The following is a 19,872-nucleotide window of genomic DNA, read 5'->3' on the forward strand; positions in this document are numbered from 1 at the left end:
TAACTTCTGCTTTGCCAAGCACTCAAATGTTCATTATTTTAACACAGGACACAACATTCGTTGAAGAATTGTTGATGTATTCGTACTACTATATTACGGTTGTGGGCGCTTATCTGGAAGATATTTATTGTATTTTATGCTTAAGGTTGGAAAAATGCTTCAAGATGTTTGCAGGACTTTGAAATGGTGTTAAAGTGTTTTGGGATCATAGTTAATGTTTAATGTTCAAACCAATATTGTAGGTAATTACTGTACAGTAAGCTTCAGTGGAATGTCAATTATTCCTAAAAATTCGCTATTTACTCATTGGCTATCAGCCATGAAAAATGGGTTTCCACTCTACAAGAATAAAGTCATGACATAATGAGAAAAGTAAATCAGTTACAAGAAAAAATATGTGATATTACAAATACAAATTGCTTCAAACTGTCCTGGTTTAGGATGATGACTCAAGAATATCTTGAAATTACACTTTGGTATAAGTTTCAAAAAGCAATATTATGGCATCTCAATACCATCATCCATATCATACATAGACTTAATCTCAGTTCATTAAAGTCCCTCCACTCTTCTTTTCCTCTTCAGGGTGTCTTAAGACTTTGTGTTTAACAACATTAAAGAGAAAAATTATTAAAACAGATTCTGATATGATGACGTGCACGGTAAGTCTACACCATTGCAAACCACCCACATCTATCTTTCTATTTAAACGACTAGCTTTAATGAGAAGGAACACACCTTAAGTGATGCTGGTGCTCAGTGTATGCAACATTCATGTTTCTTAAGATTTAATTAAACTTACAGTATGTGTCAGTGTTTCAAGTACTCACATGAATGCAGAACCTTTATTTTTTCCTCTGCCTCTGACAGTTTGTCAGCCAAACTAACGCCGGCATTCTCCTCCTCCCTAAAAGAAGAAACTATGTCAGTTGTACGCAGTATCAATTCATCTAGTGTACACAGCTTTGTGCCTTGACATGTAAAATGTTAATCCCAGCATAGTTCTCATGAAATTGTGCAAGGTTCGTAGACAAATGAAAGTGTAAGTGCTGTTCAAACATTTCAAGAGAACCTTTGAAGAACCAACTAGTTATAGTTCATTTATGATTTGATTTAACGCGATGCACTTACAGTTGATTTGTCTACTAAAAGCAGATTTCATCCTCACTGGGAATTCTAACAATAGGGAATATAATTTCTCGTGCAAGATTTTTTTTACAATTAAGAGCATAGATCAGAAATGTCAAAGTTGAGCCTCCATGATTCACACATCACCATACGTAAGTAGAATAATTATTCTGTAGAACAGGGTTGTCACGCAAATTTTTTTTGTGTGGGCCATATAGGTCTGAATTCTCTTAGAGAATCATTATGACTATGAAACCATATAAATGTTTCATCACCTCCTCATATTGTTACACACACACACACACACACACACACACACACACACACACACACACACACACACACACACAACCCATTGATAGATAATGACTTTTGAGATTACAATTCAAGGATAATAGCTGATTAAACTATTTTTGTCGCTATTGTAAAGGGGTTTGGTAACAAAAAAAAAAGTTTAGATTTTGGTGCAGATTTTTGCAAGAGTCATATGTGCGTTCATCTGAGATGACACGCTGTGGCGACCCCGAAAGGGACAAGCTGAAAGAAACTATGGAAGTTGCACATGATTTGCTTGTGCAGACCACAAAAAATGATGTGGCAGACTGGATTTGACCCCCGACCCTTGAGTTTTACACCTATGCCGTGAAACACACTACTGGCTGAAAATACACCTATTTACACCTAATCACATATTTCGGTGCTCTTTCTGTGATGTCCCAAGGTGCCGTCCCACGCCACGCCACTTTTAACAGTCTAAGAGTGAGAAGAAGGTTATAATGAGCCAGGAGAAGAAGTCGTGAAAGTACCCACCCACTTTTCACCAGTATGTAACCTGGACAACAAGAGTAAATAAAACTTGGGATTGGCCATTTCCAAACACCAGGTATGCATACGGTGCTTCATCGCTGCCATCATTTGGATAATCATACGACAGGCTTGTGCTTTTAGTACTGCAGTGTTCCTGAAGTTCAAATGCTTCCTGTAACCACAAAGGTCATTATGAGGTGGAATCAGGAAGATGGTGATGTACTGAATGGCTGCTAGGAGAGCAAAAACTTGGATGTGCTCAGTGAGCAACATGGGGACAACAAAAATGACCTCAGGTATTGTACCACTGGATACATCAACTTCTGTCAGTACATCATTATTTCAGCCAGGAGTGTGCGCTGTTTCCCCAACAACAAACCCTGGATCGCCATTGATTTGAATGACTTTCTGAACCTAAGCGGACTTTCAGATGTGGTGATAAGGCAGAGTTGAAGAGGAAACACCACCAACTCAAGGTGAGACTGAGGGAGGCCAAGGACTCTTATTACTGTAAACTAGAGATTAGACTCCAGCAAAACAACATCAAAGAAATCTAGCGAGGGAGGAGGCAGATTACAGGCCTGGACACAATGGTAGTGGAGCACTCTGGACAGGAGTAATTGTCTTAACTGCGTTTTAGAAAGATTCAGTTCTGTACCTGCCAGTGTTCCTTCCGACCTTACCTTGACCTTACCTTTTCTCAGTCTCCACAGCAACCAGCACATATTCCACCACCCCTGAGTGACACTGATATAAATTCCCTCAAATCCCTCCTCCTCATCCTCCAGAGTCAAATAATCTCACATTAAAATTATATTTTATTAGGGGAGAGGACCACTGGAAAAAACAAAGCCTCAGGACCTGATCAAATCAGTGCTAGGGTCCAATGGGGCAATGGAAAACCTCTGTCTATTACTAATAGCAAAGAACGCCATCTCATCTGGTCTCAGCGACGACAGACCAAATTGCACTGTTGTCATGTCATGAGGTCAATGGAGAGACTGGCTCTGACCCACCAATGAAAACAGGTAAAATCTGCTCTGGAATCTTTGCAGTTTCCCTACCACCAGCCACAATAGTGAGGACAGTGCTGTCATCTATCTGATACCTAATCACACCTGAATGTTAATGGAGGTTGTGAAAGTAAGAGTCATGACTTCTTTGACTTCTCCAGTGCCTCCAGTAACCTCCAACTATTTCTGTTGCGCAAGAACCTGCTTCAGATGTGTGTTGCATCATTCAGCGTCCATCTACTTTGTTGTTGTCTGCTTGATGAGCAGTATTAGTGCCAGGGATGCAAAAAGTAGTGATAAACCACTTAAAGGAATAGTCTGCTGAACAATGAAAAGCCTTAATCCGATAGGTCATGTCATATGTACTGTACCTTGAAAAATTGAGGTTAATCTGATATGGGAGCCACCATTTTGATGAGTCACATGACTTAAAAAACAGGAAGTGACATCTCCTGTGCGCCTCCTGCGCGCAAACACAATCACAGGCAGCGACGATTTCTCAGATTTATACTCATCTTCTGAAGAAATAGCAGCATGGGTGGATTGGGAAGACGGAGGAATACGTCCATACAGATCTGAACCTTTGGCTGTAAATACTTGTAAATGTTTGGATGGATATTCGAACGAGAATGATGCAGAGTCTGACTCGCTAACTAACCACAGGCGCAGAACAGCCGAACGCCGACTGTGTAGAACAGTAATTATGGAAACTTTTGACAAAGGTCACTCAAAGAAAGAAAAATGAGGCGTACTGAAGTTTTCAACAAGAATGGACACCCTTTGTGGAGAGGGACGGTTCTGTTGTGTGTTTAAATTCACAGATGGGGAGTATGCCAAAGCATTCGTACTCGACGTTGCCAATCAACATTTTGCCAACTTTCCATAAAGACAAGATAATCAAACAAATTAAAGACATGCCATTGTTCAGCAGAATATTTCTTTAAGAAGCCTGCTAACATCATTGAACGGAAGATGGAGACACAGTGAACTTCTTTCCATCATGGACACTCCTTCACATCTTCCTCATGACAACCTGCGTTAGCAGAGCTTTTTCTTCAAAAGACATACAAGCACATCTCAATTAAATACAATACTGTCAGAAGCCAAAGTGCCAAGTGTTTAATGAACATTCACTATTCTCTTGTTCAACAACTCTTCACTGAGTACAAGGGAAAAAAAGCTTCTGACTACTGTGAAATCAATGTTGTGTTGAAGATGAGCTCGCCCTTGACGACCTTCATTTTGATGGGTAGTCTTAAGGATGTTTTTTGTTTTTTTTAAAATGTCCGCTACATTTTGTGTATATCAAAGACGCTGGATTGATCATTGATAGTCCTCACCCTTGTCCCTCATGTTGGTCCTGGTAGAGCTCCTGTGGTGAGCCTGGTGCTCCTGGAGCTGGCGTGCTATTGGGGGTCATATTGTGGGGTGGGGAGGTTGACCCAAAGGGGGCTCCAGTCTCCGCTGCGTCTGCAAAACCGTTGTCTGCGGGTTCTGTGGAGGTGAACAAAGGTATGAAGAAAATCATTCACTGATAACAGAATGGTACTTTAAATGTACTTTTATAACCATAAACAACATTAATGTAGCATGCACAATATGATATACGATATCATCCTAAATTACTTTGCATCTTCAAATACCGCAAAATGATGGGCGACAGAGACAGCTGAAATTTACAGCCCCATGTACTGTAACCATTTTTGAAATGCCAGAAAGTGGCAGAACAACCCGGTGTAAAATATAGTTTTTATTCCACAGTGTAGTTTTGCAGCTTCTGGGGAATCCAAAGGCTGACTTGGAATCAATCACAACAAGGGGTCATTCCATAACATTACTGCAGCACACTGCGACAATTGCCCCAGAACACCTTTTTGGGTGTGCTGTCCCACTGTTATGCACAACAGGCAGATACATCTACAAATAATTATCATGCACTCAAGGCGAGTTAAAATGCAGCCATTTTAATTCATAAGGGGGCATTTTCATTCATACTGTTAGGGTTTGGTAAAAATATCAATTATTGGCTGTGCCGCAGTACTTCCTCTCGATTCAGCATCGATTCAACCAACGCCGACTAACAGCAAGTGCAAAGTTGCGCAATGACGCATGCATGTGCCTTTAATTTTTGTCAATTCGGATTCCAGTTTATTTCCAGAATATGGGAAATATGTAGGGCCTTTTAAGATAAGCAAGGCACATTTCTAAACATTATTTCCAAGAGAAATGTCATGTTTTGTTTTTGTACTCCATATCCCCAAACAAGTTAACGCTTCTTTAAGATGTTGTATTGCTCATAAATGTGTGGTGACATACAATGAACTGTATGTTCATATGGAGATGGAAATTTTTATAATGTGAAAAGGTGCTTTACCCATGTATTTCATCTTCATACTGAAATGAGAATTTAAATCAATAGCTCATCAAATCCCAACAAAGAATCATAATCGAATCGCATGTTGACAATATCACCCTACCTCTGCGGTACATTTTGTTGCTCTCGAGATATAATTTTTAATTTATTAACTCTTAAATGTTCTTAGTTACCTCTCAAAAACAGTATGAGCCCTTCAGCAATACAGTGAACCCCCATTTATTGCTGGGGATACATGCTGGACCCACACACAATAGGTGAAAATCCCCCATACGGGGAAACTATATGAAATTCATGTATTACTTTTTTCTAGTGTTTTACCCCTGTTTTGAACACATGGAAAATCATTAAATCCCAATTTTTAAACATCTTTTTTCAAATCCATCCATTCTATTCAGCTTGTCGGAGGTCAGGTCGTAGGGGTGGCAGCCAACGCAGGGAAGCCCATACTTCAAACTCCCAAGCCACTTGTTCCAGCTTTTCTGGGCCGTATCCCAATGTGTCCCCAGATCAGCCCGGAGAAATCTTATCTTCAACATGTCCTGGGTTTTCTGGGGCCTCCTCCCAGTGGGACGTGCGTGGAAAATGTCTACCAGGAGCCATTCGGACTAAATGCCCGAGTCGCGCATCATCTGTATCCTCTCACAGCTGAGGATCAGCGACTCTAATCTAAGCCCATCCTGGATCACCAAGCTTCTCATCCTATCTCTCAGGGGGTGCATCCATATACAGAAATACAGCACATACGCATTGAAAATATTGTACGCATTATAATGTCCGTGTTTCTTTAAGAGGCAGGGAATTTTGGGGTGGCTCGTGACATCACCAAATGTCTAACTTTCTGGGCAAGAAGTGTGGTCGACAACATCTCTTGGGTGCGTGGGATCACGTTTCTTACTATTCAATAAATGGCTGAAAAGTGTCATCAACGACTGTTGCTCTTACATACATGCAAGGACAAAACAGTATGTAAATATAGTATAAAAATCCATGAAAAAATGATGTCTTAAAAATCTTCAAACTGCAGGGGCTTGAACAATGGACTGGGACACAATGAGACCACGAACCTAGTTGATTTTAGGCTTTACATGATCAGGATTCTTGTGGCCGATCACCGATGTGTTAAAAGAAAAATTTAAAAAGACAATAACCGGTCACCAATCTGATGACGAGATGGAGCATTGTGCCATTTGTGTGTTCATTTACTCTACATACTTGTGTACTGCATCCCAAGTATCTTCAAAAATATTCTCGTCAGGTTATGTATTCTAATTAGGTCAAACCGAAGAAAACAGAAACAGAAATAATGGGTGCTAACATACTGTAGTTAAATAACTTTATTGTACGTAATTTACTTCACACATACTATAACTTTAGAGCATAATTGGACACAATCCTGGCATGTTTACATACAACTGTTAGAGCTACCACGAGCTTGCTAGGCCACATAATGTTCTGTTGGCTACTTGTAAGTCCCATATTAAAAAAGTACTTGAACATGCCTCAAGTAATCCTTCAATGAACGCCTGACATTTTTTATATTAAATAAATTTGGGTGGTCAGATATTAGTATTGTCAAAAGTCATGCAACAAGGCTAAAAGTAAACTAGCTTTTGGATTCAAATAGACCGTACACGACAGCGATGCAGAGTAAATATCTTTTGCGGACTCGTTGATTGGAGTGGCAAATTATGACATTAAAGCCAATCACCATAAAATCTTAACGGACGATCAAGCCGACTCATGCTCAGTCAAGCTAATTAGGTTTATATTGACTGTGACATAACACTGGTAACACGCAAAAAAAGTTTGTCTTTGACTGTTTTGTTTAAAAAAAATATATGATTCCCTTTTGGGATACGCTGATCTTTAACAGATATAACTGACCAGATCGGAATCAAAAGAGAAAAGTGGAATCCCAACTGTCCATGCTTTTATTCTGACCTGTCCTTTCAAGGCACTCCAGGTGTTTCTTCCAGTGCCCACTGATCTCCCGTACCAGGGTCCCAGTGTCGGGGGCTGAAGTCTGAAGCTGCTGCAGCCTCTGCTCCAGGGCCTGAGAGGCCTGCAGTAAAGGAGCTGGATCTGTGAAAAGACACAAACCGTTAAAGAAAGGATTACAAGTTACATGGTATTTACAAATTTAAGAGCCACCAACCCCTTCAAAAAGAAAAAAAAAACAGTTCTTTAGTTTCAACAGAAGCAGACAATTCCAGAGAGACTTGTTTCCAAAGTAACTCTTGGCCTTCCCTAGCAAGAGTGCCTTTTAAAAATGTACACGCTGGACATAGTGCTAAAAGCAATAGCTTATAAAGGATAAGGTAAAAAGACAAGCTTGTCATGAATAGGTGACAGTCTTTAGTGGCAAATTTACACCTAAACAAAGTGTTGAAAAAGTATGCTCCTGAAAAGGGTGTAAAAAAAAAGGGGGGGAGCGGGGAGGAACTGGATTCTTTAACACAATAGAGGAGCTATTTTGCAATGCATGCGCGGCAGCACTGGGCCCATGGGGCCAACTAGGAGGCTGCTTCTCAGCTAACAAGTCTCCTCTGTATCATTTGATCATTTAAATTATTATGCCAGGAATTCTCAGGAGGCAGCTCGGCACTCCACATCACAGGGCTGTTTTTAATCTTCGCCTTCCCTTTCTTCCCCTCCCGAAAAGTTCAACAGCTCAGAGAGAGTGAGCTGCTCTTGTTGTGTACCTGCCTGCTGAACACCAAAGGAGGTGACTTCTAGTGCCTAAGCACAGAGAAGCAAGCTCAGGGGAGCTCCTTGACAAGGAGGGGAGCGAGATGAGGAGGCACGCTCGCATACACACACGCCTTTAAAAACTCTAAAAGAGGAAAATCGCTTCTTTGCGCTACGCAAACTTTTTTTTCTGGCACCTTTCATCCACACATCTTATACTTGTGTGTCTAGTGTGGGCACTGACTGCCGTGACATTTCATGAGCAATGGAGCAAAGGGGGGTGGGGGTGAGGTGGTGACGGGGGGCAACTTTGGCATAAACTCCCAGCAAAAAAAAACAAACACTAATCACAGACCCCAAACTTCTGCGACGTGCAATTTGTTGAAATCATGGCTGTGCATTGCAGCGCGCCCTATCTGCTTTTTCATCAGACAAACATTTTGCACCATTTAATTGATCGCGCTATTTTTCCCAGGACCGTTTACAGTCAAACATTGTCTGCATTCATTGTTGCACCAACTGCGGAGCGATTGCATCAGTCGCAAGGGACATCACTATTAAGGGAAAAGCTCTTCTAAGACAAACAGGAAGCGCTGCTATTTCATCGACCCACTGTCACAGAAATCACTTCATCAGCCTCTTTCCCATATATCCTTTCAACTTTTACTGATCAAAGGACAGAGATTATACTCGCACATGGACAAATCAGGATTATCAATTCCTTGGCAGGGGAGGGGGTCAAGTCACATTTGAAAACAAAAAGGGATATGACCTAAGTGTGTATTGAAACATAACCTTAGTTCAAATACAGATGAGGGGATCCTTGAAAAAGGCAGAAAGAGAGCTGCACTTAGTGAAGGACAGACCAGAAAGTCAGCCAATAACTTTGCAACGTACCTACTAATGGTGGGATGCACCAGTAACAATGCGGCTCTCGTGATAAAAACCTTCACGTTAAAAAAAAAAAACAAAAAAAACAAGTCATTACTTGTATTTGCATTAATGAACACCACCAAGCCATTAAAGTAGAGCATGCCGTACAACAGGAAGTCACAGCGATCATTTTTTTAATTCAGTCAAACCTGAGAAAAGGAGTTCAATTCTGATTTGAGGTCATATTTACAGAAATAAAAAAAATATATTTTGCTGGTGAAAAGCATTTTAATCATTTGTAAATTATTCTTTTTTTTTTTTTATTTCATGACTATAACTAATGATGGACAATTGGTCAGCACATCTGCTTCACAGTTCTGGGGATGGGGTTCAAATCCCAGCCCCGCTTGTGTGGAGTTTGCATGTTCTACCCATGTCTGCATGGGTTTTCTCCAGGTACTCCTGTTGCATCCAAGATCCAAAAAAAAATGCCTGGTCGGTTGATTGAAGATCAAATTGACCATAGATATGAATGTGAGAGTAAACGGTTGGTTGTTGACTTTTTTGTGTCCTGCGATCGGCTGGTGAGGAGTTACAAGGGTATCCCACTGCTTGCTCTAAGTCAGCTGGGTTAGGCTCCAGCACTCCTGCAACCTTTGTGAGGATAAGCAAAACGGAAAATGGATGGATTATTCAATGGACTGGCAGTGTAAGCCTGCATATTGTCGTTCTTACACTTTTACTAAAAATATCCAAACATTTACAGCCAAATCTATCCAGCCAGTCGCACGTTCAACGTTATATGCCACATGAACTATAGACCTCGTGCACGTGATGTCACCATTTTCATGGCACCATACTGCCGGTCAAAAAGAGCTGCTCGACATTGTGGGAGACATTGAGGAGGAGAATATTTACAATAACCTGAGACCTGCTGTGCAGTTGGTTGTCACAACAGACGAGACAGATATTCAAAGAGATCATTCCATAGCATACCATCGGAAAAGACCAGAAAAGATGGATGGATTTTGACAATTAAACGTGATAGCTGGTGCCCAACCAAATACGCACGCCTGTGTAGCGATCGTTTCATTTCAGGTAGGAATTATTCTTCTCAATCTCAAATTCCCAAGAAGTATTTATAATGCCAATTTGGCTCATTTGAGAACAATGCGTATTTTAAAAAAGAAAAACTGTCTGTCGCAGCAGAGGGGTTAACGTGTGGCTGCACTCGCGTCCGTGTACGTTCCGTGGAGACGACTCCGTCCTCTTTTTTTTTTTCCAATCATAGTTAATGAATGCGGTTTGTGTAAAACCAGGGGTCATGTATTTAAATATTGGTATTTGCACTGAATACTAGCTGAAAAGATCAATGCATCTCGGCAAAGGTTAACGTGTAGCCGAATACACTTCCGCGTTCACGAGCCATCAACCCGTCATCTTTTTTTTCAATTATAGTTAATGAATGCGAGTTTGTGTAAAACCAGGGGTCATTTATTTAAATATTGGTATTTGTATTGAATACCAGTTGAAAAGATCAATGAATTTCAGCAAAGGTTAACGTGTAGCCAAGGACGCTACCGCGTCAACGAGCTGTCTCCCCGTTGAGGACAGATCCAGCAATGAAGTATTTGTATGTGTCCAGACTTTTATACGGTGTAAATCTCGATAACTTACTCACCAGATACATGTGTATATTCAGTTGTCCAAGACAAGTGGAAGCGAATTAACTCCAATTTCTTATCGGCAAAAACATCGACTTTAGAAGCATTAAATATGGTCCTCTATGTCAAGTGTCTCTCATTTTTCCACGTACATTTGTTTATTTTCACCTTCTAAATGTTTAATGGTGTCAGACAAAACTCTGAGTGTCGTGCTATAAGACATATTTTTGTTTCGTCTCAACGGACTTAGCATTGAACAATGGTTTATTTGACTGGCAATATGGCCAGTCATGTGATTTCGGTGACGTAGGTGCATGAGCTCTATATTCAAAATAAACATTGCTCACATGCAGTATCACAGATGAGACCTTACAATTGTATGTTAAGACGAAAGTGATAACTTGCTGCCCTGATGTGCTGACACTGAGATGTGAGCTACTGGAGCAAAAACTGAATTAAATATAATAAATATAATAAATAAAATAAATATAACACAGTAGCAGACTGCAATTTTGGTTTTGATTTTTGGTTTACCATGTGTGTAATTTACATTCAATTCCATATATATGATAAAAAAAACCTCATACACATTGAAATAAAACACATGGTTGAAACCTACTTTCAGATAAAATATTTTTTTTTTCGTATACATACAAGTAACAGCAAAAAACATGCTGTATTATCCTCACTTTAGCTGCCAAGAAGTTTTTATCCCTCCTCCCGTCCCCTGTCAAGTGTGCGAGCCCTATTCTACTTTAGTGTAAATGTATCAAAAAGCCCTGAGGGCCAGACTGTGTACATGTACCACCTACAATGTTCATGCTATATTTTATGAAAAGCAAATTTAAAAAAAACACGTTAGAAATTCCTGATTATTAATTGAAATGTGTTAAAACAACACACATACACAATACTTGAAAAGTATGATAGCAGCATGAATACACTGGGTGAATTCCATTTACCTAATTGCCTAATGAGTCAACTCAGTTATATTCAATAAAAGATGTTTAAAAAAAGAATTTTTTTTTGTATTCATGGACACTAATTTCACTAATTTACTTAGTGAGTATGCAGGGCCTTGCTCGCATGATAATTTCAGACATTGCAAAGAGTGAACTCCAAAACGGAGACGGTAACGTGACAAACGAAATGCAACAGAGGACATTCCAGCCTAAATCGTGTTTTGATCTTAACGATTTTACACCAAAGCTCACACTGTCCCTGTAACTGTAAACTCTATGAAGGCGAATTACTACTAAAGAGGTTAAAGTAGACCGTGTCTGGAAATGTCATAGCTCTGTCGTGCTTCAAGCCTACTCACACTTTTAATTATGTTTTTGCACAATTGCAGCTACATTGATACCGAGTTTCATCATTTAGGCTGCACAGTAATGAGGCTGCTGTGACGTAGTAGCTGCTTCCCCGTGTTCACTGAGATGCTCTTTCCGGGCTGTTGCACGTCAAAGAAATAAAAGGCGTTCGGAGCATCGGGGTGCAGAAACCAAAGTCAGTAAGAGGGTGGACAGTTCAGTAGCCTGTGGGTGGTTCGGAACAGGTGGATGTCGAGGTAGAGGATGTGTATGGGTCGAAGTGGGGAAGGGAGGGGCAAAAGGGCTAAGGTCTTGCGTAGAAGAAGACAAGCAGGTGTGTCGGCCGCTCGGTTTATGCCGTGTCAGCGATATACCATTATTATGTGGCGTGGGCACAGTAGGGTGGCCCCTTATATCTCTTTGGGCCCTGTGTAATTACAATCTGACATAATTAACCCAGCAAGCCTATTAGCCAAGCAGTGGCTGGCTGAAGATGGGGTGCGGGGGGTGGGAGAAACCTATAATTATTTGTTGTGCACATGTTAATGAGGCCAGCTGTGTTCTCATCATACAACACGAACAAATTAATTTACAAGGCTGCGCTCAAGGGTTTTTTCTTTTCATTCAAAACAGTGTTGTTTTGTTTTTTTTTTTACCTCAGTTTGGACTTCAAGGTCCATAAACATGTTCTGCTCCTACTGCTGCAACAAACAGTAAGAGTGCTGTAATCGTGCTGTCAGGGACCAAAAGTAGGCTGACACAATTTTGGAGCTCAATTTTCACCTTCCCAAAAATGCAAATTGATGTTAAGCATTTACGATAATTGCCACACTTTCTGCTATGAGTCAATTATTTATTTGGATTAGAACTAGAGGACGCGGCACAGCATATTCACAAAGAGGACTTTTGTTTCTGCGGTGCATTTTGAAGTCAAAATGATGTGGATCAAAGATCGGATAGACTGAAATAAGTGCGAGAAACACAGGGGAAGCAACACCTTTTGTGCACTAAAAGGGAAATGTCACCATCTTCCAGAGACTGTACAGAAGCACAGAGAGGGAATGACATCAATACAAACTACAGCTATTTAAAATCTTCCAACAAACACACAGCAACTGTAAGAAATAAGTTATGACGCAAACTATACTTGACGGGAAAAACTATACAAACTATGCTGTTCATTGTTATTTATGTGGCATGCAGTGAAGTCATAAGGAATTAGCATCATCTAATTCTTTTGTCTTCCCATTTTGGAATTGTATGTGCACACAAATGTGGCATTCTTACACACACTTGTTCTCCCTTCCGGTCCCTCTGGCGTGTCCTACTCCACAGGGATCAGTTGGCGAGGCCCAGCTCTTTTATGAGCATAATGCATTATTAAGCACCTCAAACATCTCCTGGGCCTTTGTTTATTATTGCGCTTATTAATCACTTGTGCATAATCATGTCCCACCCATAGAGCTTTCATTCCCTATCAGCTTTTATATGCCCTTATTTTCCAAAAGACTGCCACAAACATTTACAGTATTCCTCCTCCTCTTCCACTCCTCTTACCCTGACTGTAGGTACTCAGCTGCACAATTACAATAAAGCCAGCTTGCTGTGCCTTGCAGGCCTCGCTGCGTGTGCCTGTTTATGTTTGGTGGGGGTTGAAGAAGGACAACCGTTCTTAATGCATTTGAATGGCTCTCAACTACTGAGGTCAGTGCTTTTCTGATTTGATAATTTCATAGCCGGAGGGGAGCTTTCACTGTGAATATGCAAGATATTTACAGGCCTAGTCGAACAGAACACGACACACAAGGCAACAAAACGGAACAGAGCTGAGCCCAGATATAAACAAACTAAGTGGGTGTGTGGAGTCCCCTGACCACTAGACCCCCCCGCAAAAAAAAAAAATAATAAGGCAAGACGATTTCTTTAGCATGGTGATCCTCAAATCAAATCCTTATTAGGACCACAAATGCCTGTAACAAAATTCTGCTCTTGCTCTGCTCCTTAATTCCATTCGTCACCACTAGCAAGCACTGCAGCCATAACGTTTACAACTTGCAGTCGTGCGCGCAGGCATTTACACACTCAGTGGGGTGTATTCAGAACAGAATCTTCACAAAGTCTGATGAGCTCCCCGCTCAGATGAAAGCAGCTCTCTTCTAAAAGAGAGAAGGAGTGGGCCGGACCCTGGGGGAAGAGCGTGTGCGTGTGCGTGTGTGTGTGTGTGTGTGTGTGTGTGTGTGTGTGTGTGTGTGTGTGTGTGTGTGTGTGTGTGTGTGTGTGTGCATAGTGAGGAGGCGAGGAAGAGCAAACACCTGGAGCATCAGTCTCTGGGCTACGCCCATGGCGACAGGGCCTCGCTGATCTCACAGAGGCGGCAACAAACGCTGACGTTCAAACGACTCGCGCACACATTCCAGGAGGGAAGAGAAGAATGAGACAGCAAGAAGAAGAGGTAGAAAAAGACCTGGGAAAAGTTAGGCGCATCTCTGGGAAAGTGATGAACTCCGGCAGAAGCTGCCACAATTTTTCCAGCGCGAGGTAATCCCAACGTGTTTATCGTGGCTGATCAAAACGGCGTGGAGGTGATATAAACAATGTTTGGGAAACACTGTTAAAGGGTCCATTTCAAGCCTCAGACTGGGTTAGTGTGCACTGCATGAAAGATGTCACGAGCAAATCAAAATATAGCACACTAATGAAAAACTCCAGTGGATTGATATTTCATCTTCGGGGCTTGGTGAAAGGGATGAAGGGAGAGAGCAAAAATACCACTCAATAACTTACTTCAACAAGTTTGGATTTCAAGAGGATTTGATTTCTGCTTTACATTTAAGGCGGCATTGAAGCTGCGACTAAACTGCAGCATTATTTGCAAAGCCTATCATTACCACACTGGCAACTAATGAATGTATGGGATCGGTATTCAAAGAGAGAGCAGCAAAGTGGATAAATGATATGTGACAAGATGTTAACGATAGCCGCATACAACAGGTCACATATTGAACGGTTGTTTTCGCCTATCTCCATGTTGTTCATTAACTGTGGCCTGCTCTGATTGGACCGACATAACATAAATGAGCACATGGGCAAACACCATTTAGGGGAGAGACACTGTCAAATTAAATAATAAAGTGGAAAAAAAAACATCCAGCAATAAATAGTAATAACTGTATTTAGATTAGCAAGAAGGTTAGGTTAAAAAAATAAATAAATATATATATATATATATATATATATATATATATATATATATATATATTAAGTCAGTCAAGAAATCAGAAGTACACGAGCTCTGCGGCATTGTGGGGACAGAAGAGGACCGCTCTGTCGTTTCTTAGAAGCAGAGCAAAATGAAGAGGGGCCACAGCCAAATGATTGCCCTGCAGTAAACCCGGAGCCATCCATTTTCAAGTAGGATGCAAGTGGCGACCTTGGATATTTGTGGCAAGATGTACAGTGACAAACGGGCACGAATCATGGAGGTTACGCCGCACGGTGCAAAAACAGGATGCCCTCCCTGCGGAAACAACTTTTACCATTTGAGACACGGCTCTGTGTTGCGCATGCTGAATCAGGGTAACTGCTCATTTTGGGAAGCACGACTTGAAATTTTGTGCGCTTCCACAGCCCGAAACTAAATCAACCGGGCAAGGCTTCAGCTTTCCTGTGTCCCTGAAAGGGATGGGCAGTAGCCAACATGTGCACTGACTTGAAATAAATAAATAAATAGTTAGATAGATAAATAAAATCTCATCTCGTATGCTCTCATGGTCTGTGTTTTAGTTTAGATTAGGCTGACTTCATGTTTTCCAGGCAGCTCATGTCTTGTGTGCTCATTTGGTTGTTTACCTCCCCACCTGTTCTCACCTTGTGTCAACTTATCAGCTCCCTCCGACTCACGTCCCATCCTGTCCCATCAGTTCACTTGTATTTAGTCCCTTGCTTTCTTTCAGTCTTTGTCGGTTCTTTGTGGAATGCCCACTTGCTATAAATCATCTCTCGAGCGTCATGTTTTGAGTTTACCGCTAGTGTCACTTTGAACCTTGTGTGAGAGTGTTATTAATTTATAATTTAATTTTTCCATGGGACTTGTTTGCCCATTTTGTTGTTGAAAATATATACTTTTTGAGATTCCTTCCTTGCACATGGATACTCCATGTTTTGCCTTGTTCAACCCCGCAAAAACCCGACCCTGACATGCTGCAAGTGGTTATCGTTGCCTAAACACTTGTGTTGTTCAGATAAATACAATCACTTACTGTTGGAAGATGTTTACCGTGTGTAAAATGAAAACATGAGTAACAAAAGGTTTGTCATTAAGAGTTGGAATGAATCCATCAAAACCCTTTTCTGAGTCACTTATCCTTTGCGGGAGTGCTGGAGCCAATCTCAGCTGTCATCGGGCAGGAGGCGGGGTACACCCTGAACTGTTTTTCAGCCAATTGCAGGGCACATGGAGACAGCCAACACTAAAATTCAAGGTTAGGTACACAGTCAGGCACCTCTGTGGTGTACCAGGGATTTGGACTAATTTGGGCTGCCTCAATGTGGAGACACAAGTTCAATTATATTTAATGTTTACGTACAAACCATTTGCATGTTTTTTCAAGCATTTTGGTACAAACCAAATTTAATTTTTATGCGACACACATTTAAATTGAGTAATTATTTAAGTACAGTGTTTTTTTTTATCCAATATGTAAATGCAGTGTTCATGTTAAAAATGTCCACATTACAGAGGCTTACAAAAATATCAACTTTACTTTTTAAGAATAAACACTAGTTTTTGATGAACACTTCAGTTTTTCTTTTTTCTGGTAGTGCCAGGGCAGTTTTTTATTTTTTTTTAATCTTTTAGGTCAAAGTAACAGTTTAGTATTGGTGATTTTAGTAGGTTACTTGGCAAAACATGCTTGTGTTAAAATGCTTTTAACTCCCCGAAAGGGGTTGCATCAGGAAGGGCATCCGACGTAAAAACTGCGCCAAACAAATATGTGCGTTGATCTGAGATGTCACGCTGTGGCGACCGCTAACGGAACATGCCGAAAAAAAAACTCACTTACTTTACTTGGCAAAACATGCCTGTGTTAAACTAAAGAGGTTTGATTTTTACAGTCAAAGAAATAAAAATGATGAAAGATGGTGTAGTGGTACACACGCCTGACTTTGGTGCGGGCAGCGTGGGCTCAGGGATCTTGTCGATATGTACCCTGTGACTGACTGGCGACCAGTTCAGGGTGTAGTCTGCCTTTTGCCCAAAGTTAGCTGAGATAGACTCCAGGACTCCTGCGACCCTTGTAAGGATAAGCTGTTTGGAAAATGGATGGATTCTGAGACATCAAGGAGATGTTATGTGAAGGAAATGGTGACTATCAAGTAGAGAGTGCGAGAGAGAGAGAGAGAGAGAGAGAGAGAGAGAGAGAGAGAGAGAGAGAGAGAGTATATCAAGTAGGGGACTTCAAGGCGAAAGGAGACCTATAAAAGTCAGCTGCTGCTGTTGCAAGTTGTCTGTCGCAGACTTTTATCTTTCATTCATTGAATTAGTGTACAGCTTTCTCTACAACTGCCACAAGTGTTTCTCTGATCTGGAATGAGATTGGGCCATGTTTTGCCGCAGTCTCCTGCAACACGGGAATTGTTTACATATGGAGGGGCATTGAAATTGAGAACTGCAACCATAAGAAAAAGTCTTCCCGCTTTATGTCGTTGCCTCTACCTTGCTTTTCCCCAACTGGCCTCATCAGGCCCGCATTCCACGTGAAGCTAGACTTCAGTGGGGATTTTAATTGGCCCTCTCCAATCAACAGCCAAGCTCCTCAAGGATGTGTTCGCTTCTCAGCCATGTTAACCAGTCTCGAGGACCAAGGCTGGGTTTTGAAGTGGCCTCACGCAGAGTTTTGGAAACCACTCAGATCACGGACTTTTAAAAAATAGATAGAAGCCACAGGCTACGGGGCTTTCTGCATCTCATATCAAAGTGCGATTTTAACATTCAATTGTAAGGGCAATATTTTTTTTAATGTGCTGATTTTTCTTCTTTAATTTACATGATTTTATATCTCTGCCTGCAAACAGTGGACAACCCACCACAGATGGGGAATTAATTGATCTTCATTGTAGAAAAAAAATACATTTGCTGAAGTGAACCATTTTAAATGTGAAACTACTCTTGGTGTTGGTATTGTTTGTGAAGATAAACATCTACAGCCTTAGTGGGAGAATCACCTGGGGCCTCAATAAGCTGTTTGTAGATTCCAAGGAATGCAGACTCAGCCTCTTTACTCCGCTTGTTCAGAGCGACCACCTGCAGAGCCAAAAAAAAAAAGGCATTAAGTATAAGTGGATACAACCCAGGTAGCTGTAAATTTGCAGTGTGTGATAAACAAGCATATATGGAGTTCATATACTTTCACTAAGAGAAAAAACTTCGACATAGCAGTTCCTATATATGGCATGGTAAAGCTTTATACAGCGGAATAAACTTCTTTACGTCGATGCCTCTGATGTAGTACGGTTCAAAATGTGACAAAAAACAATCTGGAAAAATATATCATACCAATAAAGCTGCAACTGGCAGTGTGACGTTAGCATATCTCATGAGGCCTCAATTTGGCGAGCATCAAAGGATCAACTCTAGGTGTTATTTAAATAATAATGGCTTTTATGGAACCCTTCAAACAAAATAAGTCTCAATAGGGGACCTGGTGGAGTAAACACTCACATTCAGTTTCCAGCTATGGTCATGCTCTTTCAGGATGAATTGGTGGAGATGTCACAGAATGCAGAATTATTGTTGAATAAAACTCACGGTGGGGTGGATGATTTCAGTCCCATTCCAGGGTCTGACCATCAAAAACCAAGGGAACCGCACTACGGATTTTGCTGCTCGCGTTATCCCTTGTGCTTAAAGGAACATTAATTTACTTATAGTGGTTCTTCATTTTTTATGTATCTGTGGGACATACCCAGCAACGTCCACTTTTCATTAGCGCGCACAGGTTTTTAAGGATGTTTTATTATTTTAACCGTTGTATGTTGGCTAATGCATTCTTACATTTGTATGACCATTAAAATGTTAGTCCCTTACTTAATCAAAGTTCAAGTATTGCTATCCCGCAATATCTGTACCTCATCAAGAGAATGGATTTCAGTGAAAACTTCACACTGAAGTTGGACTGGTGTGATTACACATCAGCAACATGTCTTCAAAGTATCCGAAAGGTAACGAAGGACATGAAGTACACTTGTGCCCGTTGCCAATTGAAAATTAGTTGTGACCAGAATGTCTCCATGACTACAAAGGTGTTCTCTCCTGAAGAAGGGTTATTTACATTTACAAGTAGACAAAGCAGTCAAAGTATCTACGTTGTTAAGTGTAGAAGGCTTGAATGACAATGACGTTAATCATCTCATTGAGACACAGGAAAAACAAGTGTTTCAATAAGTTTCAAGATCATTACAGGCTATGGGAGAGGTATTTTAAGGCTAACTACAAAGTTATTATGACATACACAGAGAGGCAGTATTTTTTATACAGTGAACCCTCACCTTATCTCTGTTCACCTTTCTTGGTTCACCCCGGCTATACTCCAGATTTGAAGCCATCGTTTAGGTTTGTCCGGTATACTGGCAAGTCAAAATGTATAGCCCACTCTTTAAAATGTCGTGTCACGTTGTGCCAAAACATGCCAGGCAACATTCAGGTCTACTGGAAGATATGCAGCGTAATAGACGTAGAAGAGCAAGAAAAGGGAGGTTGAGAATATCCACTAATAAACTCCATTGAACTGTCATTTTTGCAACAGAGCAGCGAGAATATTAATCTCTGAGTAATGTCAAGACAAATTCCTTGTTCGTTTTAAAGTCCTTGGCCAGAAAGCTTCTGAGTCTTTATACCCCGTTTGAATATGCTGGTGCTCAATGTGTGTCACAATTCAATTTCTGTTAGCCTGTCTATGGCATTTCACATTTTAGCATGACGGCATCTGACATTTGGTTAACTGTATGATGTT

The 19,872-nt window shown here is 40.9% G+C and overlaps 1 protein-coding gene across 2 annotated transcripts in view; it reads right to left on the bottom strand.

The window, feature by feature from the left end:
• Positions 1-19,872, bottom strand: part of cux2b (cut-like homeobox 2b) — a 125,147-nt gene that overhangs the window by 23,795 nt on the left and 81,480 nt on the right. For both annotated transcript variants that reach the window (XM_061818028.1, XM_061818029.1), the window contains exons 4-7: positions 18,086-18,164; positions 7,267-7,407; positions 4,289-4,442; positions 831-907 (exon numbers count right to left, since the gene is read on the bottom strand). In XM_061818028.1, coding sequence (XP_061674012.1) covers positions 831-907; positions 4,289-4,442; positions 7,267-7,407; positions 18,086-18,164 — 451 coding nt within the window. The remainder of the gene's footprint in view (positions 1-830; positions 908-4,288; positions 4,443-7,266; positions 7,408-18,085; positions 18,165-19,872) is intronic.

Source organism: Syngnathoides biaculeatus, chromosome 4 (genome assembly GCF_019802595.1).
Source record: "Syngnathoides biaculeatus isolate LvHL_M chromosome 4, ASM1980259v1, whole genome shotgun sequence".
In the NCBI taxonomy this organism is placed as follows: domain Eukaryota; kingdom Metazoa; phylum Chordata; class Actinopteri; order Syngnathiformes; family Syngnathidae; genus Syngnathoides; species Syngnathoides biaculeatus.